Source organism: Parasteatoda tepidariorum, chromosome 5 (assembly GCF_043381705.1).
Source record: "Parasteatoda tepidariorum isolate YZ-2023 chromosome 5, CAS_Ptep_4.0, whole genome shotgun sequence".
Lineage (NCBI taxonomy): Eukaryota > Metazoa > Arthropoda > Arachnida > Araneae > Theridiidae > Parasteatoda > Parasteatoda tepidariorum.
This window is the reverse complement of record NC_092208.1, coordinates 17,649,902-17,676,191: the sequence shown is the minus strand read 5'-3', so window position 1 is coordinate 17,676,191 and position 26,290 is coordinate 17,649,902. Positions and strand designations below refer to the sequence as shown.

Here is a 26,290-nt window from a genome sequence, read left to right as displayed (position 1 = left end):
GTCAGATTTATAAAGTTGATAAAATATGTCGGTGAAAAACGATTATATGGACGATGTCTTTCTGTATAGGGTAAACTAACCAGTGAAGGAACACTTAAGCTTGCCTTTTAAAATATCATATTAATTTCAAAATTCGTAATTTTAGTTAAATGACAGGGTCAACATATTTGTTACTAATTGCAAATTATGCAAAAAAATGGTAAAGAACTTACATAATATTGTTTTAAAGGTTCAAATAACAAGTAGTAAGAAGACCAAGTGAAGGAACAACTCTTACCAGTGAATGAACACATAATTTTGGTTATTTTTTAATGCTCTTTATGAATTTATAAGCCATACAAATGTTTAAAAACAAGCCTATTCTTGAAATTATAACATATAAATACTTGGAAAATGTTAACTTTTTTTTTGTAATCATGAATTGAAAATTAAAGTGTCAACATATTAACACATACTGTTCATTCACTGGGAAATCTATGCCCAGTAAAGGAACATGCCTGTTCCCTCACTGGTTAGAAGTTGTTTTTCGTATCTTTAACATACTTTTGATGCAGAACATCACTAAAGGTACATGATAATTAAAGTTTATCTCTTATTTTCATTAACTTAGAAAAAAACCCAGTAAAGGAACACTTGTTCCTAAACTGGTTTTTCATCGTTTGGCGATCCAGTGAATAAACACCCCCTTATCTCAGTACTTTATTATGCTATGATGGTTAAAAAAAAATGTAACTTCAATAACTATATTTTGAATTCTCTTTTTCACAGTGAGAAAAATAAAACTATTACATGCAATTAATTACACTTCAAACATATAAATACAAACACTCACCTTATATAATTTTTTCAAAGAAACAAGGTGTTGCAGGGATAATAAAAAATTCAAAAAATTTTCCAGAGAAGTCTATTTGACCAGGTAATCCAGAACATTGCTAGATGACTTCCTATTGTTTGGCAGTAAGCTATTGTTACCAATCAATCTAAAGAAAAACTTTCAAATTCTTATTTTTAATCAATATATATGAAGTGTTCCTTCACTGGTTGGTTTACCCTACCTTAATACGTAAATAAACGAGTCCCAAAAACGATCAATAGAAAACCCAAAAATAAAGACTTAGTGCATTTCTTACTTGTGATTGTAGGGGATGATAAAATTTAAAAAGACAAAGTAGACACAACTAAGTCATAAAATCTATTTATTTATATATATCTCATTTTTCAACAATATATAAAATGTATATTTTAATGGACTGCAATTTGAGGACATTCGCCCAATCCTCCGCAAGGATAGACTCTTGATTCCATGGCTTCAAAATAAAGAGGCTTCTTGCAATAGTCACACTCCTAAAAAACAAAAAAAAATTTTAAATATTTTTAGAGAATTTAAAAGAAAAAAAATGAGCAACAATACAGAATTACATTTTCTGTTAAAATAACAGAAAATAAAGAAAGAGTAAGTAGAAAATAATTACATCTCTCTCTATACATAAAAGCGAAAGTCAGTCTGTATGTATGATCGTTAATACTTCGAGATCGGGAGCACTGATTTGGATTGTGTTTTTTTTCAAAATGGGGTAATTTGTAAACAATCACCACTTTCCAAGGTCATTAAGTTCGATTGCAAGAGCAATATCGAAAATACGAAATTCCATTGTTNGCTATTGTTACCAATCAATCTAAAGAAAAACTTTCAAATTCTTATTTTTAATCAATATATATGAAGTGTTCCTTCACTGGTTGGTTTACCCTACCTTAATACGTAAATAAACGAGTCCCAAAAACGATCAATAGAAAACCCAAAAATAAAGACTTAGTGCATTTCTTACTTGTGATTGTAGGGGATGATAAAATTTAAAAAGACAAAGTAGACGCAACTAAGTCATAAAATCTATTTATTTATATATATCTCATTTTTCAACAATATATAAAATGTATATTTTAATGGACTGCAATTTGAGGACATTCACCCAATCCTCCGCAAGGATAGACTCTTGATTCCATGGCTTCAAAGTAAAGAGGCTTCTTGCAATAGTCACACTCCTAAAAAACAAAAAACAAAATTTAAAATATTTTTAGAGAATTTAAAAGAAAAAAAAAATGAGCAACGATAAATAATTATATTTTCTGTTAAAATAACAGAAAATAAAGAAAGAGTAAGTAGAAAATAATTACACCTCTCTCTATATATGAAAGTGAAAATCAGTCTGTATGTATGTTCGTTAATAACTCGAGATTGGGGAGCACTGATTTGAATTGTGTTTTTTTTTTTCAAATTTAGCAAATTCTAATGGGGTAATTTGTAAACAATTACCACTTTCCGGTGTCATTAAGTTCGATCGCAAGAGCAATATCAAAAATACGAAATTCCATTGTTAAAAACCACCATTACAGATTAAATTTTCCTTACTATCTTTTGAATTACTTTACCAATTGACAAGTCGTTTTTTTGTTACAGATGGCGCTAATATTTTATGGATTATTTTGCTATATTTTCAATCCCTCCATGTGAAATTATTAGCATGAAATATTGAAAGTTGTTGTTGTAGTTAATTTACGTCACACTAGAGCTGCACAATGGGCTATTGGCGACGGTCTGGGAAGCATCCCTGAGGATGATCCGAAGACATACCATCACAATTTTGATCCTCTGCAGAGGGGATGGCACCCCGCTTCGGTAATTCGACACCTGCACATGAAGTCGAGCACTTTACGGTAGAACAGTTTAAAAAGGACCCATACCGCACATCCTTGGTCCCTACGCAGACTGATACAAGTGGTCACCCACCCGCACGCTGACCGCAGCCAGTGATGCTTGACTTCGGTGATCTGCTGGGAAAGGTGTCTTATCGATCAGTCCACTGCGGGACGAAATATTTAAAAAAAAATTCCTACATTTTATTTTTTGGACTTCCCTAGTAGAATTTTTTAAAATTTTTTAATGCTGATGGCCAAAACTTAAAAAGTCAGGAAAAAACTTAAACCGGAATATTCAACCTTACTCTTTGTTTTTTATTTATGCTAGCTTTATTTTTTGAACAGATATTGTTGTTTAGCAGTTATCTATGTGCAATGTATGGGCAAACTCTAGTTATTATAAGACTGAATTAAATATAAGAAGTAGCCATATAAAAAGTAGTTGAACCATTCAACCATGCCTTAAAACTATTAAAAAAATATTACTTTTTCGAAAGAGTTGTTCAAACTAATAAATAAGGGAATACATGAAAAGTAATTTTAAAAATATTCAAGATCACTATTATAATTTTAAAATGTCCATTTTGTTTACAATTTGAAAAATGAGTAAAGTTTTATCTTATATTTTTATAATTTATTGGAAGCAGTTTTTCTGTTATTTCCTCTTACTTATAAATAACCATATAATATAAAACAATTTTATTCTTACCTGGCTACAGAAATCATGACGTAATTCCAATCCTACGTATTTCCAAGTGTCAACTAAATCGGCCACAAACCTGTCCATTAAATCAACAGTATGGAAAGGAGTTGGGGCGATTCTAAGTTTCTCCTCACCCACAGGAACAGTGGGATGGTTTATAGCCTGAACATAATGACCATATCTTTCAATTAAGTCATTACTAACTTTAGTTGAAAAATAAGGATTTCCTACCTGAAAAAAAAACAAAACAATAATTTGATATACAGTTAATAATTGCAAAAATTAATGCCTTATTTGAAACTTGATAAAACACTGTCATGCCATTATCAGCATTGCATATTTTTCCACTTTTTAATTCCTTTAATAAAATATGTTGCATTCTTAACTATGCAGCAGTTCCAAAAATGGGAAAATGTAGAAGATCGTTTCTAATCTATAAAAATACAAAATTAACATATTTTATATTTCAATAATAATTTTTATTTAAAACTTTTTTAATAAAATTTTTTTAAATTTCAATTTTATAGACATAGAAAAGGTGTAAAAGATGTGATATATGTAAAAAGTAACAATGATGTAAAACTATGTTAGGAAAAAATAGTAAGGAATGCAACAAACGATAATGACAAAATAAATAAAATTTTTGCTCAGAATGAATAACCATCTCAATTATTTTTTTTTACATGTATGCCAACAATGAATTATAAGTAATGCTTTTGTTATTAAAAATTTACTATTTTTATGACATTTTAGGTAGTATACATATATAATGTAATAAAAATATGAAATATGAAAAAGCTTAACAATTTTGTCATTCAAAGGTAAATAAAGATTATTTTGCATAATACAGTTTTTATTTACACTTTTATGTTTCATAATTTTAAAGAATAAAAAAGAATTTTGTTGATAATTATTATTATAATAAGTATATTTTTCACTTTTAATTATATTACTCATTCATTATTCATTTGTAATAAATCTGAAGAAAAAATATTTGTTTATAAATGTTTGTTTAAACAATGTTAAACGCAACACTTCAACAAATATTAACAATGCTTTTTAAAATATTACTTTTTATAATCGTATTGAATCAGTTAATTTTATTCTACACATAATAACTATTTAATTTAGAACATTCAGTAACACAACATGTAATGAACATGTCAGAGTAACTGATAATTTTTTTATACGATGCATTTTTATATGAAAAAAATAATTACTAAACACAGTTTTTATTAATCATAATTGCAAAGAGAAAGAAAATATTCAGTAATACAACTAGTTACTACTACAAACAAATTATATATACATGTAAATATTAACAAATATAATTTATGAAAGTCTCACAAAGATTATTTTTAAAACAGGGATTTTGACAAAATTGCTAAACAATTACTAGAAATAAGATGTTATTAACAAACTGAAAAAAATATTCAGAAAAAATATAAGGAACCATTTAAAAAGGCAAATTATATTTTTCTGTAATCTACAAAAATTTTCAGTAACCAAAATTAAATTCAGTAAAATCAGCAATTCTTAGCATCCTTGTATCTGAATAAAGTATAATACAGTACAGAACCCGTTATCCGGAAATCGGAAAACCAAAAAACCGGATCAAAATTCGACAAATTTTCCCGCCATTTAAAAAAAAAAATTTATTTTTTTTTCCTCATAAGATTTTAGGATTCTTCTTTCTTTTTTGAAAGATGTTTACCTTACCATCATTTTGGAAATAATCTTTAGTGTATTACTTCATTGTTTTTTCTTCTTTGTAAGATTATTTGCAAAAATATTTTTTTTAGTTGGGTATAACAATAAAAAAAAACGGCTTTCTGTAGCGATTCAGAAAACCGGAAAATTCAGTTATCCGCAATAGGATGGTCCCGATCGTTCCGGATAATCGGTTCCCTACTGTATTATATTTTTCTAGTACATAGTATAGGATATATCCCATTTAATAATATATAACCTAGAAAATCTTGTGAAAAAGGAGCAGGGCATATGTAAAAATTCTTAAAAACAGCTAAAAATATTCAACATTGTATTACATTTTATAATATTGACATTAAGTGATTCAAGTGTTTTGACATTAAAACAAACTATATAATTTTTAACATTGTCTAATAAAATATACCCTTATTTTCAGTGAAGTAAAACAAAAGCAAGTGCTGAAAATTAAAAAAAAGTCTAAAAACAAAAAATTAATTACATGAACTGGAATTATATGGCTAGGGCAGTGCACAACAGGAATTCCGGCTTTCTGCAAAGATGTCCGAAGATATTTAACATTTTCTTGATGTTTTACCCGCAACAATCTACCTTCATCACTTCTCAGTATCTGAAATAAAAATTAATAATAGATTTAAAATACAAACTCTAAAACAATATAAAATTAATACAAACAGAAAATAATACATAATACTTAATTTTCCTTGTTAAATCAGCTAAAAATTATTTCCCATCGTTTTACAGACATTTCATTTAACAAAAATTACTATTAAAAACTATTAAAAAAGCAAAAGAGCATTAGACAAAAATTATATTACAACCTTGATACCCTTAATCTTTAATAACAATTTTGATACCGAATAAAATTTTGTTAAATCTTTGAAATTGTATATGAATATTAAGCAATTCCAATGCAAAAATTTTTTAGGAGTTCAAAGTTCACATAAAAGGTGCACAACCTATTGCCTAGCAGCCAAATGTGGCTCTTGAAGGATTTATATGGAATTTCCTGATTTTTGGCAAAAAAATAGTTTAAGAATTACTCAACAATTTTAGTAAAAATTTTTAAATATTTTTTTAATAACATCTGACAAAATCTAAAATTATAACAAAGAAATTTAAACTTTATTAACAAATTTAGTTAAATTGCATAATCAGAAATAGGGGTTGGACCCATACATCAGGATATAAGGTAATTAAATTTTGTTTAATTGATATACAGAGGACTAGGATTATATAAAAGACTTTTATATTGTCACAGCCACAAAAGCCTAATTATTTAAATTATTGGTCTTTTTCTCAAAAAGGTTATGCACCACTAGTTTGCATGACAAAAAATTGTAAGAGTTTCAGATCTGTTATATTGCGTTTTAAAATGTTTGCTTTGTATAACTTACCTTTATAGCTGCTAAGGATCCCCGTAAAACTGTAATAGGCAAAGAAGTTGTAAAAATAAAACCTGCAGCATAACTTCGAATCATATCAACAATATTTGCAGAGCCTGCAATATAACCACCAATGTTTCCAAATGCTTTTCCTATAAATATAAGCAAAAATATTATGGTTTTCTTAGATTAAGAAAGCAGTTTAAAACACAGAAAATAGATATATTATTGTGCAATAAAGAAAGACATCTCATATTACTCTCATGAGAGTTACATAAAACATGTCTCTCAGTTCAATAAATAAATATAGTAGAAATAATAGTAATTACGTACATAAGACCTTAAAAAAACTTTTTGTAATGTACAACTACATGAAATTAATCACTTTACGTGAGTTAATAGTTAATGCTTTGTTAGTTGGTGAAGTGGGTTGCTTTAGTTTTGCTAAGGAAATCCATAAGTTTTGTTGTTAATCCGTTTATTCATGACCATCATTACTTGATACATGCTATGCTATCTGTGTAAGAAAATATAATGTAGTAGTGCAAATGGAATTGAAATAAAGTCTTACAAAGCTTGCAAAGGAATATGAATGAATACACGAACTGCTGGTTGTTAAATACTGCTTTTTACAAGTAAATAATTTTTTTTTTTAAAAAAAGAGCAGCAGTATTATATGGTGCAAAATTAGTAGTTAATGTTAAAATATCATTATATTCATTTGATAAAAAAAAACTTTCATTAAATTTAAAGCACGGTTATTTAAGAAAACCTTCTAGTTTCCGACTAAATTGATGAAATTAGATTCAAAACTTTTGAAATGTTACCACTGTAATCAAAATATTTAGATTTTCCAAGTAAGTCTGGTCCTAACTAGTATTTCAGATAATCAAGGTGGGTTCTCCTGTGATTTTGTCTGTTCCCCCATTTCAGATGTATAAATTAATAAAAATACTGTTCAATTTCATGGAAAAAATTTTGGGAACTGATGTTATTCGTAAATATACAAAATGTCTATAGAAAAATTCAATAAATTAACTGTCTGATTATGATAAATTGATGTTCTGAAAATGTTATTTTCACACAAATGGAAAATAATTCAGAACTATCTCTTGTCAGTTGTTTTCAAAACTATGCAGAGCTATAGTATAATTTTAAAACTATTTGTTCTTTAAACTCAATAAACATTTTACCAAATCTGTTTACCTTTTTAATATTATTAATAAAAAAAAATAATATACATATATTTTGCATACTAATTAAAAACTTATCTAAAAAAAGATTGCTTTTTAAATGAAGTAGTACATTCCTAAAAATAACCAGTACAACTACAAAATATGAAATGCATTATTTTTTTCCCAACAGAATTGATAAAATTTTATTCAGTGTAAACTACAACCATCTCAATTTTAATTAACTTTATAATTTTCCTAAATGTAAAAACTAAATCAATTATGGATGGTAATATAATAATAAATAAAGAAATATTAAATAATCTAGTGATACAGTTTGTCAAAAAATAAAAATCTATAGATCCCCCCTAAAATATATTTCTTCTATCACACACTTTATAAAATTATTTCTTAGTCTAAGCTCCTGAACATAAAACTTAACTTATAAGATATACCTTTTAACTGTCAAATTTAAGCCCAAGAAATAATAAAAATTTTATTAATTTGTATATAATTGTAATCTAGAAGATCAAAAACAAGTTTTCCACAAGTGTTACTAATTTTATTTAATTTTTTTATCAATTTGTTTTATTTGTTCTTATTTCCACTTTGAAAAAAAATGAACTCTTTACTTTCAATGAACTATTTTAAGTTCAAGGAAAAAAAGTGACATACTAACCTAGAGTTCCACTAATTATATCCATTTTATGAAGTACACCCTCTTTTTCCCCAATGCCAGCACCATTTTGACCATATAATCCAACAGCATGCACTTCATCAACATATGTTAAAGCTCCATATTTGTGAGCAATATCACATAACTTTTCTAAAGGACAAACAGCACCTGAACATAAAATAAAAAAAATATGTACATAAATAAAAATATAGCAGTGCAAAAGTAAATGACTACATTATTAATAAGTTTAGATGAAAGCTAGTAAGTTTAGAAGAATTATTTAAATTATTCTCTGTTTAGAATAACAGAGAATATGTACAATTTTGTATTATTTACAGGAAGATAATTTGATATAATGATTGATTGAATGCTATAAAATGAAATAACTGTTTAATAAGACGAACTATAGCAGTAGGTCAATAAGGAAGATAAAGTATTTTAAGCAAATTTCCACACAAAGGCATGATGATATTTTGTTGAAATTTGTTTTTGGAGTATGAAAATAAACATTCTATTTTACTTTTCCAGATTAAATGCATTATTGATTTTGTGTTCAAACATGTGAGTTAAAAAGTTATCATTCAAATACGCAGTTCAAAATTCACTTAATATTTTATTTCAAATATCAGAATTTCAAAAAAATTATATAAAAATCTGCAAAAGTAATTGATGCAAAACTGATCTGCAAATTCTTCAGAAAATTACAACAGATAATATGAAAATAGTTGTACTTTATAAAAAAAAAAGTAAATGTACTTTTTTTTAAATTTTTCATAAAATATTAACTTTTATTTGTTTAAAATTTGTACCATTTATTTATAATTAACCATTAAACAATTTCATCGATCAAATTTAGTTTAATTTATTTCAGCTAGTTTCCTCAACTTTTTTTATGTGTCCTCGAGGAAATAGGTTTCTTTTAAACAAAATGAAAACCTTGAAGGTAATATGGATATGGATCAAGGCAGAATGGTTAAGTATTAATAAGGTGATTTATCAGAATTATTCGAATAAATTATTCGCGAACATACCTGTCATGGAATGAACTGTTTCAAATGCAACAATCTTGGGAATATTAGGATCAATAGTCTTTAGCGTTCTCTCCAAATCTTCAGGATCATTATGCTTGAATATGTGTTTAGGAACACCACTGTCTCTAATACCCTGAATCATAGATGCATGATTGCCTTCATCACTAATTAATTGGCAGTTTGGCAAATGTTTAGCTAAAGTATAAAGCGTTGAATGGTTGGCAACATAGCATGAAGTAAAAATTAGAGCTGCTTCCTTTTGGTGTAAAGATGCCAACTCTTTCTCCAACTCTTCATGGGATGTAGAATTACCAGAAATATTTCTTGTACCCCCACTACCAGCTCCATGGTCAATAACTGCATCACTAAAAGAAGAACAGAAAAGTTCTAATCGAAATGTTTTTTAATTAAATAAAAATTCAGTGATAAAAATTCACTATTATATTATATATTCCCCTTATATTTATTATATATTATATTATACTATTATATTATAAAAATTCACTAGTTTTTGGTGCATTAAAAAAATGTGAAACCTCTCTATTATGAGAAAAAACACTTTTTCAAACGAAAAACTTGGATAAAATTAACGGACTTTATCACCAGCAATTAAAATTAAGAACGCATGTGATAATTTATGTTTAAAATTCCTTTTATAATAAATGCAGCAATAATTTTAATATATAAAAATTTAGCTTTTTTATTCAGTGAAAAATACATGTAGCATGATAGTGTAACACTGGATAGTGTTTTGTTCTATTCTTACCTTCTTTGCAGATTTTTTTTATAATTAAGATTTATAAAATAAATAATAGATAATAATTTACAAGATGAAGGTGTATCAATTGCAATTTTAATTTTTTCTAGTGCTTATGTATTTAAAACCTGTTTTGAGTTGTGTAAGTATTTCAAAAGGTGATTTTCTATTTAACGAATTTTCCATATAATGAACTTTTTTTCGGGATTTAGCGACTACATTAAAAAGAGGTCCAACTGTATATATATNTATATATATAAGAACCTTAAGTTATTTGCATCACTTTTCTTACAAGATTATTGTAATTAAAAAAGCATATTTAAGAGAAAAATATTTTTTATTTCTTTTTAACAGTAAAAATTTTTACTTTGATCTCTTTTTAATGTTTTATATTCTAAGCATACAATAAAACTCCAGCTCAAAAGGAAAATAAACTAAAGAAGGCTATAATAATAAAGAATATAAATAAAAAATCTTCACAGTTAACATAAACAATGTGTTGCATTATTTAGTTTAAAAATTATTATTAAAGTTTAAAACTATTTTAAAATATTGAGTTAAAGTTTTTTTTATAGGAAATAATTATTGATTAAAGTCTCAAAGAATAAAAAGAAAAATCTTTCTTATTGTAACCACATATGAAAAAGTGATGTGAATAGTATTTGTTTGTTATCGGATGAGGAAATCTTCATAAGCCTTCAGAAAGTTAGGAATAATTTAATGAACTTGAAATATGAATTTTACATAGGAGTTCCTTCACCCTTTTTAAAAAATTAGGTACGTAAGGACACACATATTAGGGGTAAAGTTAGCTCACACCAATAATCTGCAATATATGTAATTATACAGCAAAAATAACAAAATTTATAAATCAATTTTAATAGATTTCTAACAGAATTTTTTAAAATCAAATTTAAACAGAATTTTTTTTAACACAATCTATTTTTAATTTAATAGAAAAATGCCATCAATGGGGAAAGTCTATTCAAAATTTCATTGCGTAATATCTGAAGAAAAAACCAGTTTCTACATCCAGAAAAAAAAAAGAGAAGCAATGAAACCGAATAACAACAGAAACTGGGGCAACTGCTTAAAGGGATTCCAATCTTGTGAAAGTAACTGATAATTAGGTTACAAATATTGATTGCTTTCATAATTGTGAGAAGTTCTATCAGTGATTAAACCATTTTGTGTTTTATTTCATACATTTTAGGGCATTTTTCAATTAAATTGATACTTTATTATTATAAATTTATCGTCATACTTTCGAATGAACTAAAAATAAATAATTAAATTTTTCAAGTTATATTTTTTAATTTAATTTATTTAGTTTAAAATATTGTGAGGTAATTCCATTGCCAATTAAGCTCAGCATATAACACATAAAAATTAATTCATGTTTTAATTTTTTTTTAAAAAATAAAGATTTGTACGTGTCTGAAATATCATTGCAGCAAATGTGTAAGAATAAAAATAGCTCAGTTCATGTTTCTATGCATATAAAAAAAAACTTTAGTATAACAAATTATAATGCTGAATTTACCACAAATGGTAAATTCATTTGTGTTCCCTGTGATAGTAAATTACAATGTGATAATTTTAAAAAAACATTATAAAACCAAAATTTTATTTAAGAATTAAAATATTTTTATTATTAAGTAATCTTTTATAGCTCTGGTTACAAATATATATATTTAAGAATTTCTAGAAAAATTTAACTATCAGGATCAACATTTAACAATAAAAAAAAATCAAACTTACATAACAGCTTTCCTAACAGTTGGATGACTACTCATCCCGAGATAGTCATTGCTGCACCAAACGATTATCTCTTTTTTAGAATCTGTGTATTCATTAGCACATGGAAAATTGTTGGCTAAGCGATTAACCTTTTTAAAAATCCGATAAGAATGGTTTTCTTTTTTCTTTGCAATTTTTTCAAGAAAGAAGTCTTCATATTGAAAGTGATCTAAAAAGAAAAAAATTCAAACTATATGCTAAAAGTGAGATGAACAAAAATTTAAGATTTTTCATAACAGCAGTATTAGAAGAAAGAAACAGAAACAGTGGGAAAATGTGAAAAATAATGGTCATAAAAGAAAAGGCATGACTTTTCATAAAAATTATTTTAAATTCCTTAATTTTTTATTTAGCAAACAAAATTTGATTTGTTGATATAGATCAAGTGCCTTTAAAATTAAAGTAGCTCTATGAAATATGATAAAGTTACTCTTGTATAAAAATAATAGACAATTAAGTAATCTTGAATAAATATTAAACTTAATTAAGGGAATAATCATTAAATTGGAGATGAAATATGATGAACATCCTTATAGGACGGATTCAAAGATATTGAAGTCGTATAATTTATTTGTTTACACTTTGCATGTCCATTTTTAATTGATGAATATACATCTATATGCAGAGAAAATGTTCTAAAAAGCTAATATTATGAACACGTCGCAAAACAATAAAATTTAATAATCAATATTAATAATTTATTTTAAACTGAACTTTGCAATTAATTTTAAGTCTCTATAGTTTTCAGGAGGAAGTAGAAAATATAAAAATAAACTTTTTAAATGAATTCTATTNCCCCCCCCCCCTTTTTTTTTGGATGATTCTAATTTTTCATACAACTGAACTTAAAATATTATGTAAAATTTGATCCTAAGGCAGTGTTTCTAAAGAAAACAAAAATGAGATCTTCTTTGTATTGCATTCACTATTGATTGGTCATCTGAAGCTTATCTTTAAGTCTAATATTAGTTGAAAAATTATAACAAATTTAAAAAAGAAATAACATCTGTTGCTCTCACGTGGGCCCTAGGGGGAAAAAAGAACTAGAGGAGGAGGAAAGCTTACTTTACATCATGCAATATTAAATGAGTAAAAGAACTTAGGGATTTCTTGATGGGAACAGTCTAGGTCTGTTGTTAAGGAAAGAATTAGATAGAGAAATGTGTAAAAGATACATCAAGGATAGGTAAAGTAAAAAATTTTACAAAAAAAAAANAAAAAAAAAAAAAAAAAAAAAAAAAAAAAAAAAAAAAAAAAAAAATCAGAAACCTCCATAAAATTTGAAATTTCAGCTAACTTGATTTTAACATGCTAGACAAACAAAAATAAAACTTTGAAACACAAAAGGGTGCAAGAAAAATTAGTAAAGAATGAAGGCATCCGCTAGCCTAGAAGTGGATGGTTATGTTTTTATTGCTGAACAGACAGTTAACAATAAAACAGGACAGACTATTTGGCAATAAAAGAGAAGTAGAAAATACAAGAGAAGCACTGACTTGGTGTGCCTGAAGCTATAGTCAGAAACAATTAAAATTATCTCCCATTTTTCAAAACTGATGAATAATTAATTCCAAAAGTGATGAATAATTACGCTAGTAAATAATGTCTGATTAAATAAAATAAAAATTCAGCAGTATTCTTAGATACATAAAATTTAGTACTATTCTTAGGTGAGATTTATTTATGTGTTAAATTTTTAATTGCATATTTAATCTTCATAATTATCTCTTCTATTTGAGGTAATATATAAAATGCAAATTATTAGATATTTTGAATCTTTTCCTTGACAATTTAACTTGAAATTATACAAGTTTGAAAGCAGTGTTAAATTCTCCGACATTGTGATGACTTGTGAAATAAATTATAGTATATAATAACTACAAAATCAGAGAACAGTAGTTTTTTTCAAACTGCAAAGGAATACAAAACTAAGGAACAATGAAGTAGAAAACCAGAAAGTTTACCAGAAAGTTTCTCTTTCTTTCCCGAACTGATAGCATCATCAATGCTTACAGCTTTCACAGTAGGCTTTTCATTCTCCATAAAAGGACATTTGCTCACGGGAAATTTTTCTAAAAAGAATGAAAACAAATAAGTGTTAAACACTTCAGTAGAAAACTTAAACGGTTTTATAACCGTCGTGGAACAGCCAAACACTGTTCAACTCTGCAGCCTTGTAATTTTTAATCCAATCCAGAAGACAAGGGAACTCCTGGATTAAGTATTGGGAGAAATTTTCCTTAGTGGAGGACTTTTTGTTGGAACTAATTTGCATTTCCGTTATGAGGAGAGGAAGACTGCAAAAACCTCCCACAGTTAGTCTGACGGCAAGGGGATTTAAACCCATGATCCGTCGACCACAGAGAATAGTTTACGTCAGCACTAAGTTCGGTGCAAGTTGGGGGCAGAATTCGAATTTCAGCCACCACTGGAATTCGAACCGGGCCACCTTGTTAGGAGACGAGAGCTCTATCTTCTGAGCCACCACAACTCAACTTAAATGATTTCAAATGATTACTACTACTACTTACTAATTCATTTAAAAATACTCACTTTTGATCTCTTCTGCTACTTGAGGAGGCGGCACAATTTTTGACTGTAGTTCATCTAATAGCGAAGTTCCTACATGAATAATTGTGGAAAAAACAATATAATGTTTAAATTTACGATATATATTTCTAAAATACAAAAAAGGATACTAAATTTCCTCATTAATGTGAAAAGTAAATGATAAACAGAAATTTTTGATAATTAATTAAAAATTCATTAATGAAAATCTAACTAAATCTTTAAAAAAGAAATGTGTTTTTTTTTTTGTTAGTCGGCACAAATAATTTCAGCTATTTTTTTCATTTAATTTTTTTATTTATTTTAAGACATTAAAAAATATATATATAATAAAAAAAATTTAATAAAATAGTTGAATTTACTTACGCTTGGCCAACCAAAAAGTACCGAAATGTAAATTCCCTGAAAAAACTTCATTTATTGAGTCTTAAGTAAGGTGGTTTACAGTTATAAAAATTAAAGAATGGATAATGTATCAATTTCACACTGAACTCTTCAACTGTATATATAAAGAAAATTATATAGATATAATTAAACTAAAACATATTTAAAACAGAATAATAATAATGTAATTTATAAATCATCAAAATAAATTATTACTTTTCTTCATAAAACTGTGCTGTACAGTTTGACACAATTTTAGAGACTTGAGTAAAATNGGGGGGAAGAGGGATTATGCATGCATTTTTAATTTTTAAAAACCCTTGAACTATATTTGTTGTGAACATGTTAACGAAAATTCTCCTTATAAAATAACATTGCTGAAAAAATTTAAACCTTCTGATCCCTTGATTTGCAGCTCTACATTTTATAATTTTGCTGTTTTAACTTTAGTGTTTTTTTCTAATGAACATGAAAAAAATTATAAAATTTCCTATGTTTTTCTTAAAATTAATATTTGGTTGGATAATAAGGATCACACAGTTGTCATTAAAAGCAATACCTCAGATTTAACAGATTTTTTCCAATAACACATTAAAATTTTTTAAATCTTTATTTAAAGAAAAAAGTAGGCTTTAAATATAATTAGATAGAGAAATGTTATAACACACATTTCTTTTTTTTTATTCAATAAATTTAAATAAACAGTAATAAATTATAAAAATATAATACATACTTTCATTGTATTGACAAAAATTAAATTAATTAATATTAATCAATATTCAAATTAGTTTTCACTTTAAAAATATGCAAAATTACGTAGCATAGCAATGAATTACTTAATACCTTCAAAGCCTGTACCATCAGAGTTGGAAGCAGATGCATAATGTCGCATAAAAGGACATTTATCCCCATACATTTTCATTATCGAAGCTCCATAGTTTTTCAAATATAAGGGGCTCAACCCAGAAAGAAATGGGCAGTTCCGTACAGACACATTAGCAAGATGGCGAACACTCCCTAAAATTTAAAATTGATTTCAAAAGATTAATTTAATAAATTGAAGTTTTAATCAAGAATAACAGCAAGGAAAAACTATATACTTATAAGTTTAAAGTTTAACACACAAAGAATGTGGGTATTTTTCCATTTCGGTGGCACATGTAAATGTAACTATTTCATTTATAAATTTCTATTTCTTAAAAAAATAGCCTTCCTAAAAAATAAATTGAATTTACTTGTGCCTGATGACTTTGGATTGGCATCTCTATAGCCTATGCTGCAGATTTGGAAAAGTACCAAAATGTGAAATTAAAATTCATAGTAGATTATTAAAAAGGAAAAATCTTTCATATATATTTAAGCATAAAAAAGAAAATAAACCTATCTATGATTTTAATTAGAGTAATAGTTTCTTATAAAAGAAAAGATGATCTACAAAAATAAATAAAATAAAATTACAAATATAAAGACTTTTTCTTATAGGAAAATAAGCAAAAATAGTAAGAAAAAAATTATTTATTTTAATTGTATTTTTTTTATCTAAGTAAAATTATCTTCACACTTATCAAGAAAAATAATCTTTATAATTTTAAACTTTTTAAACACAACATGTATATATTGTATAACAACTAAAAGAGGAAGGTTTTTAATAAATTTAGGTATAGAAAAAATTTACAGCTTTTTTTAAACAATCTTAACAGACAATGCAAATAAATAAAGAATTCTTTTTAGACTTGTAAAATGTAGTAATTATCTAAGAGTATAAACCTATAATACTTTTCTATTAAAGCTAAGTGTGCAAGATGAGAAGATGTTCAATAAATTAACACCACATTTTGAAGGAAAAAAAAGTTTCAAAATTTAAATTTATTTACAGCTAAAGGCATCTGTTCAGTAGCAAACTAATAAAAAAAAGTTGAAAACAAGCTTATTTTCCAAGCAACAGACAAAATTCATTAAACCATATCGTAAAGATGAGTGTTAATTGCGGATAAATAATAAAAAAGAAAAATAAGATTTCTTTGCAAAAATTACAGAAATATTAAAATATTTCAAATCAGATTGATATGTCCAATTATTACATTAATGAAATCAAAAATTGAATTGGTTTTAAAAGGCAGTCTTACATCAATTATCACGCTAAAGGGTTTAATGCCATTCCTTCACTCTTCTGTTCCATTTAATCATATTTTTAGAGTTATTAAGCATTTTTCTTCGCATTTAAAAAATTAAATACAAAACAATATCTTTATTGGTAACTCAGTTAGTAAAGTTTCGAAAAGATTTAGATAAAAATACAAAGTAATAATACACATCTTTTAAAACATTAATGATGGCAAGCAATCAGTAACTATCTGAGAAACTAATCAACAATATTATTCAATTCATAATTAAACTTTAAGTTGTGCAATAAGTTAACAGTGTATTCATGATTAAAAAGGAACAACAGTATCATTCAATTCATAATTAAACTTTTAGTCATGCAATAAGTTAAGACTGTACTTTGAAAAAGGTAAATAGTTTCAAATTTTAACAACATTTTGATAGTTAATTCTTACTATGTGCCATATCTTCAAAAACAGATTAATAAAAGAAAAGTAGAAAACAAGTTTATTTTCCACGTCACAAGTTTAGTTTCCACGTTTCTAAACAATTTTGCAAGGTAGATTATAAAATTGACTACTGCTATATAAAAAATATGATAAAAAAGGGAGATTTTGATATGAAAATAAAAAAAATTTAACTCTAAAATCTTGAAAATGATTTTTTGTTCAATCACTAACAAGGAAATGAATTTCAATCAAATATTAAGATAGGAAAAGGAAGTTTCAAATCAATTTTCCTGCTTACGGCTTTCCTACCATTCCTCCATCCTTCTATTCCATTTATTCCCGTTTAGCTCATTGATGTATTTAAGATATATTATTAAATCTATAATCATAATTATAAATGAAAATATGAATTTAAAATTTACATACAGCATAGAAATGATTATGAAAATGATAATACTGACTCATTATTAATTGAAATCAACAGTTGTCTCAATAATAATAAAATTCAATCAGATAATCAAGTTTGAAACATATGTTTTACCCGCATTCAGCACAGTGGCAGTAGACATTCTTTAGAATTAAAGGGTTTAAATATTAGAAGAAAGTGAAATATTAAAATAGAGCAATATCCTTATTGGCTGATACTCCTTCTTCATAAACGATATGAGATAAAGTCAAAAAAACTTGTTTAGGTTACGCAACTAGGTCTTTGTTTACGTCATTGGGCCCTCACCTTGAAGCAATTGGTGAACTAAGGGTGAACTACTTTTACGTCTCAAATTCGTATCGACAGAGGGCGGTACGTGTCCACCCTTTTTACTAAAAAAGGATAAAAGTTGTCCTGAAGGATAAAAGGAAAAGAAACCTGTAATGTAGGTTTCGTTTTCAACCAAGAAGTTTTCGCTTTTGATTGGGCTTAGTCCGTTTAAATTTCGAATTCCGTAGCAGATGTTAAAAAGAAATAATTTTTGTGAATTAAATGTATCAGAAAAGTTATTTATTTACCTATTTATTTAAATAAATTTGGCTTGGATTCAGTTATTTTAAAGGCATTACAAAGGTTGAAATAAATAAATAAAATTAGCGAGAAAAAACATTATAAGAAGATGCTTCAAATTTGCTCTTAATAATTTTATTTTATTTATAGAATAACTATGATGTTGTTTAGTTCAGCCAGACAAGTAAGGTCCATGCGGTTGAACAACGGAGAAGAAACACTGAAATGTAGGCAATCATATAGGTACCATAACTTTTCCATACGAGGTTGTTGTTCAAAAATTCGAACTTGACAAATTGAATTGCAGTTAAATTTAAAATAGGGATCTAATATTTTATACAAAATGAATTGAAGTTAAATTTAAAATAGGGATCTAATATTTTATACAAAATGAATTGAAGTTAAATTTAAAATAGGGATATAATACTGATGCTTTCTGGATATTTTAAATAGACTTTGGTTGCGTTTAAATATTTAAAATTTATTAATGCATTAATAAATTTAAAATTAAACCTGGTTTTCAACCTGTGCAGAAAATTTATTGAATTTGGAAGAAAATTTTTAAAATGCGATTTTCTTATACCATATCTTTTCCTAGTCTAGTGAAGTTTGACTTTTTCGTCGGAAAAGCTTTGTTATGTGAATAAATTATACCTAAAATCTCCGGTACTTTCTTCTGTACGCTTCGCCTTTGTTTAGTAAGTGATTTTAAGAGTAAAATTGAATTTTTTCTGGACAGGAAAGTGAGGCATATTTTCCGATGTATGTTTTTCCACTGAATGAATGAGACTAATCTCGAGAAGATCGGACTCAAAATTTAGAATTTTTAAGGGTTTTATGTACAAAAAGTACAAGTTTGTACTGGTATCTATTTACGAATCTGATATCTGTGATATTGCTATTTATATAAGTAAGACATCGTTTCCTATGCATACTCTTANTCACCAACTGGTCCTGCAATTCCCTCGCATTGCGAGGGGGTAGCGTGGCAGCACAAATTTGGTTTTCCAAGTAGGACCACAAATGCTCTATTGGATTAAGATCACGTGAATTTGGGGGCCAAGACATGACTTGAAAGTCACTGGAATGTTCCTCGACGATTCGACCCTTATGACATGGTGCATTATCCTGTTGGTAAACACCATCCCCGCAGGAAAAATTGTTACCATGAATGGGTGAACCTGGTCTGCAACTATGTTCAAGTAGCTTACAGACGTCAGGGATTGTTCTATGAGAATTATGGGTCCGGCGCCCCATGAAAACATTGTTCCTGGGCGAGAAACCATTGTTATAGATGGTAGGTGGTCATAATGTAATGGCTCTTCGGTGTATAATGATTATATATAATGATTATATATAATGATAATATGTGTGCAAAGCACTATTTTTGAAATGTATTTATTATGAGAGAAGCCCTTGTAACTTATAAACTATTTATTCTATCAACTCAAATTTTATCAAATTTCCTCAGAAAATGTCTCTCATTTGGTCAGATAGCGAAGTAAAAAGTGTGCTAAACCATATCAATAATAGCACTTTTTATGCATAAAACAGCCTTCAGCTTTAAAACTATTAGTTCGATTGACTCGTGTCTAGTCTCATTCGATTTAGAGTAAAAAAATACACAGGGAGCAATGTCTCGCTTGCTTAGATAGCAATTTCAGACGCGTAAATAGGTACCAGTTCATCTTTGTTCTTTTGGTGCTTAAAGCCCTAATAATTTCTAAACTATTAGTCCCAATTTCAGCTAATTCAAAGACATTTTTTTAAACAAAAAATCGCCTCTCTCACAGCGGATACTATTGGAATCTATACTTTACTGACAATACTAAATTCACTTTGCAATTTCTGTTGAATCCTGGAAATGTTTGTTCTTAAGTCCCTGAACTATTTACCATTTCCTTAATTTTAATAAATACTTTCTATTTTATAAGACTGTTCAAACAAAATTTTAGGCTAGATGACATGTGGATTTTTTTTAAGGGAGAATAAAATATCATTGATATTGTTACTTATGTGCAAAGAAACTGAAAGACGAATAGAATTTGAGATAAAAACGATTGTTCTATGTATCTCCCTACTCTCTTAATTTATTTGCTAATTTTGCAATAGGGTAATTCTATATAAAGATGTAAGGTATATTGATTTTAAAAATATATGAATAATAATAAATGATAATCGAAAAAGTGAATAAAAGAACTTGTTTAATAGATATCACTTTTAATGAAAATTTATATAAAAAATATTTTTTAATTTTGCTAGCTATAGTTATTAAATTATAGTTGATGACATGTGGACTTTTTTAAGGGAGAATAAAATATCATTGATATTGCTACGTATGTGCAAAAAAACTGAAAGACGAATAGAATTTGAGATAAAAACGATTGTTCTATTTATCTCTCAGCTCTCTTAATTCATTTGATAATTTTGCAATAGGATAAGATATATTGATTTTAAAAATATATGAATTATAATAAATGATAATCGAAAAAGTGAATAAAAAAACTTGTTTAATAGACATCACTTTTAATGAAAATTTATATACAAAATATTTTTTAATTTTGCTAGTTATAGTTATCAAATTATAGTTGATGACACGTGGACTTTTTTAAGGGAGAATAAATTATCATTGATATTGCTACTTATGTGCAAAGAAACTGAAAGACGAATAGAATTTGAGATAAAAACGATTGTTCTATTTATCTCCCAGCTCTCTTAATTTATTTGATAATTTTGCAATAGGGTAAGATATATTGATTTTAAAAATATATGAATTATAATAAATGATAATCGAAAAAGTGAATAAAAGAACTTGTTTAATAGATATCACTTTTAATGAAAATTTATGTAAAAAATATTTTTTAATTTTGCTAGCTATACTTATTAAATTATAGTTGATGACACGTGGACTTTTTTAAGGGAGAATAAAATATCATTGATATTGCTACGTATGTGCAAAGAAACTGAAAGACGAATAGAATTTGAGATAAAAACGATTGTTCTACTTATCTCCCAGCTCTCTTAATTCATTTGATAATTTTGCAATAGGATAAGATATATTGATTTTAAAAATATATGAATTATAATAAATGATAATCGAAAAAGTTAATAAAAAAACTTGTTTAATAGATATCACTTTTAATGAAAATATATATACAAAAATATTTTTAAATTTTGTTAGTTATAGTTATTAAATTATAGTTGTGTGAGGAATGAAAACAAATGTCGAGAACTGCATTATAACATTAGGAGAAAAATAAACATTGAACATAAAATATAGTAAAAAGAACATTTTTATGATGTTATTTCAAACTGAGATTTTTTTAAATATATATTTAAAAAAATTGTCATCTATAGCAGTATTTTTATTCGTCGAAGAGTTTACCTTTTTTTTTAGATAGATACGTGTCATCTTACCCCGAGTAACATTAGCTATTTTTTTTCTTTTTATTTTTTTAATTTCTCTCTTAAACACCAGACTTAGTTCCTAACTCCATTTGATTGCATTTCATTGAGTATGAAATGCAATCAATTGTATTGTACGTACAATAATTCAATAATCAATTGTAATGCACACACAATCAATTGTATGAACAATCAATTGTATTGCACGTACAATAACAATTCCGTTTAGAGCACTATAACAGCTTTCATCTCGAGAGATATTTTCTACATTTAGCCAAATCATGATTTTTATAATATAGATATCAATAAATAAAAGTTTTAGGAGAATTTTAAGGAGGATGAATATATTGGGGGTTTTAGATCTGCATTTTTATAATTAAAGATTTAATTCGTTCTAAAAACATAATTTCCCGATAGAGCAATGCTGATAAATAATAATTGTGAAATTTAAAATATTGGATATCTCAAAAAAAATTACTTTTGTTTCAGTCATATAAATTAATGACTGAAACAATATAGCATTTGAAATAAATTAAACATTTAATTATAGCTAATATAAATAATAATTGTCAAAATAATAATTTAGTATAATTATAAATTAAAAATATCAAAATAGATTAAATAAATAATCTTTAGAAACTGAAGTGATAAGATATTACTTTATTAAAATCCAAACTCGTTAAAAAAATATACAAATTGAAACGTGTTACAAGCGCTCAGGTCGACATGTTACAAGCACTCAAAAACAGACGTCCATTTTCAAGACTTGTCAGAGAAAAACAAAAGTGATTTGAAATATAAAACGTTAAGTTGAAAATGGAAAAATGAAGGTGAGAAGCAAAACTATAAAAATCACAGTAGTTGAGAAAGAAAAAGGATGAAAATCGGAACAGGAAAAACCACAGCGGCTGAGAGGAGCAAATCAGGGTAAAATGCATTTCCACTCGCTATGGAGAGGTCGTGAGGAACTGACATAAACTTGAATGACATTATTTTAAATTATAAATGAAAACATTTTTATTTTCATAACTGTCATTAATACAAAAAAAACATTGCTCTTTTTACTATTTTAATCACGCATTTAAATGAAAGAATGCTAGTACGACTGGCTAAGTCTTTTTTCTTCTTTTTTTTTCTTTCTTCGTAACAAAAGGAAAATGTAAAGTTCTACCGCTATTTTTAAAATTGCTGCCATGAACTTTAAAAAGATTGCACCAGGCGTTGACCACATGTCTATCAAGTTCCTTTATTACTATAAATGACAACTTATAGAATTATTTTCCGTTATCAATGACGTCAAATACAGCAATTTTGTTTTATTTTCTTCTTGCAAAAACTTGTTACGATTTGGAAACTTGTTATTCAAACATTTCTTTTGTTGAAATTTTTGTCTTTTATGAATTGCGGAGTCACATAAATCAGTCTGCAATCTGCAGACAAAAGCAAATAAACTCTAAATATGTGTTCTAAACCAAAATCGTTGTTCAGAATAAATGAGAAAGACTCATTATAACACTTTTATTGTAAGTTCTCTAGAGGAACATATGTTTTTTAATGACAACTTCAGATGTTTTTAAGAAGTTTTACGCCTTTTGTTGTTGTTGTTTATTAGCGATCGCAACTCTCGAATACGCCATCTGGAGAGATATTTTTCGTATTTAACTGGAAAAAAAAAATTTTTTTTTTTTTTAAATTTCTATCGCGCTTTCATTTAGAACTATGTTTAATGTAGTCTTCAGTTCCATATAGTTTCCTAACTTAAAATTTTTTAATCTATTTGAAAATCAAGGTAGAAACTATCATAATTCCTTTTCTTATGACTTTCATGCAGACTCCTTCATGCAGACTCCATCATGCAGACTTAAAGCTGGTATTGGCAAGTGGCATAAATAATAACAACAACTACAGTTTTAAAACTGAAAAGAGTTTTATTTAAAAATTAAGCGAATAATACGTAGACAGCGTACGTAATATGTTTTCAGCATTTTTGAACCTCCTTTTCTCAGCATTATAAGAAAATTACAAACCCCTTCCCATGATTACGTAAGAAATGGGCTGGGAAAGCTTGGTCGGTAGGGCATTGGGCCCATGTCCGAGAGTTCGTGGGTTCGAACCCCGTCTCCCCGTGTAGTAAATGGTTAAATCTGTCTAGTCCCAAGGTCCTCCATGTTCCCATAACAAATCAATATCTCTGGGTGTACTGGATTGGAGATCGATCGTTCTCTGATCCAGGTCAAAAATTACGATCTGTGGATGAATGAATGGATGTATGAATGGGTCCGCCCTATAAACGGGTGTGACGTGTGAGTGGCTGAAGACGAATTCTTGGCCCTAGATGGCCCCACTGAAAAGTAAGAAACGCATCCTGAGTCTTATACTTGCTCGATTTCACCAAGCAGGCTTGCTAGTGGGGCAAGTAGCATTAGAAACAACAACAACGTAAGAAATTCCCAACACTATTTTCTTTTTTTTTCTTGCTTTTACTTTTACAGTAGTAATCTAATTTAAATATTAATAAAAAATAGAATAAAATAAAATAAAATTTAAATAGAAATAAATTTAAATAGAAATAAATTTAAATAAAAAATGTGACTTTGCATCAAAGTAACTTTGCGTCTTAAAATATTTTATAAAATTTGGAGTTTTCATGATTTTTTCGTGTTATCCTTCGGTGGACTAAAGTCTTGCCTATTTTTTCCATCATTTTCTTTTCCCAAATTAAACTCTAATTGCAAACATTAAATTTTCAAAGTTTTTCAAATTTCTCCTGTTCCTTTCTTTCAATAAAAAAAATGAATATAAGGGGATTTTACTGTTAATTGTAGCATTAATTGTTCATACTTGTAAGCCTTTTTGCTTGTTAACCCCTTTAGGTGATCCAGCAACACTTGAATGGCCACAAATTAAATATTTAGTTAGCTTTCGTAGACGATGCAAAAGTTTTGACTTTGTAAATAGACTTATCTCCTCGAAACAGCAAGAAATTGTGTTTACGGCGATTTGTAGCTACGATTAGTTGTGGATGCCACGAATTGTGCCCACGACGAAGTGTCGATGCGATATGTTGTGCCTGCAACGAATTGTCTTGCAGGTCAGTTATTCAGGTTAGCAAGATAAGTTATGCCAGCGATGGATTGTCGCTGTAACGAATTGCCCCACGACAATTGAGTCAGAACCGCTGGATTTCTGTGATCTACTGGGAACCGTGTTTAACGATCAGTCCTCTGAGGGATGCATCAAGTTTCAACCAACAGTTCAACATGTTTTGACTTTTGTTGTTTATGACAATTGGTCCCAATTATAGGAGATTGGTTCCGTCAACAATTACATTGTCGTTGGATTGGGTGAGCATCCATAAACGACGTACAATGCACAAAATAGAAAGATATATAGATCATCTTAAATAACTTTTTGTTCTTATGTTCAAATTTTAACTAGTGCCAATCTGAATCGTTCAAAGAGGTTCTAATTAATAAATTCAGACGCTAATTAATTAGCAAATATGCCAATTAATAAGTACAAATGGTATTTCAAGTCACTAAATTAGACACAAAAACGTACTTTCTGTGAATAAACATACCTTTTCTTTCCAACCGACAGATTTGGATAAAGGAAGTAGCCCCAATCTGGGAAATATAGTTCCAATAGTTGGATCAAGAGAGCTGTCCAAAATTTGGATCCTTTAATGTTGAAATATTACTTTTTGCTTACATCGCCATATCTCACAACTTTATAAGCAAATTGGAAAAGATTTTGCTCACAAACTTGGTTTTTCCAAGAATAATTCGCTGCAAGAAATAACTTTCAATAAATATTTATTATTTTATTTAATAATAGTTGAAAAAGTTTTGAATCATGAAGTATAAAAATTTTTAAAATCATTTTAAAGAATGTTATTTTACAATGCAAAGTTACAAAGTTTTAGTGAAATCGGTCGAACAGCTCTTGAGACATCAAATTTTATGCATTTGACTCTTAAAAACCAGTATCAATTACTTAATATTCTCTATAGGGATACATAGTTTTTCAATATTTAACAAAATTTTTTTAACTGAGTTTAAGATTTCCTAAATCAAATAAATTTAAAATAGGGTTTCAACAATCTCAAAATGAAAACAAAGAATATGCCTTTTAAGGTGCTTATATAAAATTAAGTTAAATGGATAATCGTTCAGTTCAGCATTTAAAAATTCTGTAATATCATTACTGTATTGTTTATTAGAATCGATCAGTTTTCAAATCAAATGAAATAGATGAATCAATAATTGAGAAGCTAGAATAGTCCTCCCTTTATGATTGTATGTATGCATTCATGTATGCTATTTTTTTATTATTAATATATTCTGAAGTTGACTTTTTTCATGGTTGAAGTTCAAGTAAAAGTTTTACTAAAAGCTCTACGGAAAGAAAAGCATATATGTATATATATATATATATA

The 26,290-nt window shown here is 27.3% G+C and overlaps 1 protein-coding gene across 9 annotated transcripts; it reads right to left on the bottom strand.

Annotated features, from left to right (window-relative positions):
- Positions 1-1,179: 1,179 nt before the first annotated feature.
- Positions 1,180-18,235, bottom strand: LOC107448161 (5-aminolevulinate synthase). 9 transcript variants are annotated; one of them, XM_043054698.2, is made up of 12 exons: positions 17,992-18,195; positions 15,742-15,915; positions 14,881-14,916; positions 14,500-14,568; positions 13,911-14,018; positions 11,908-12,115; positions 9,390-9,754; positions 8,362-8,526; positions 6,523-6,662; positions 5,607-5,735; positions 3,404-3,628; positions 1,180-1,344 (listed from the first exon to the last, which is right to left on the bottom strand). In XM_043054698.2, the coding sequence occupies exons 1-12, from the start codon at positions 18,017-18,019 to the stop codon at positions 1,243-1,245; spliced, it is 1,749 nt and encodes a 582-aa protein (XP_042910632.1). In that variant the 5' UTR covers positions 18,020-18,195; the 3' UTR covers positions 1,180-1,242. The 9 variants fall into 9 exon arrangements, with proteins under 9 accessions (XP_042910632.1, XP_071037245.1, XP_071037246.1 ...); XM_071181144.1 differs by having other exon boundaries at positions 17,912-18,186; XM_043054695.2 differs by lacking the exon at positions 1,180-1,344 and adding an exon at positions 1,876-2,040.
- Between the last annotated feature and the right edge of the window lie 8,055 nt (positions 18,236-26,290).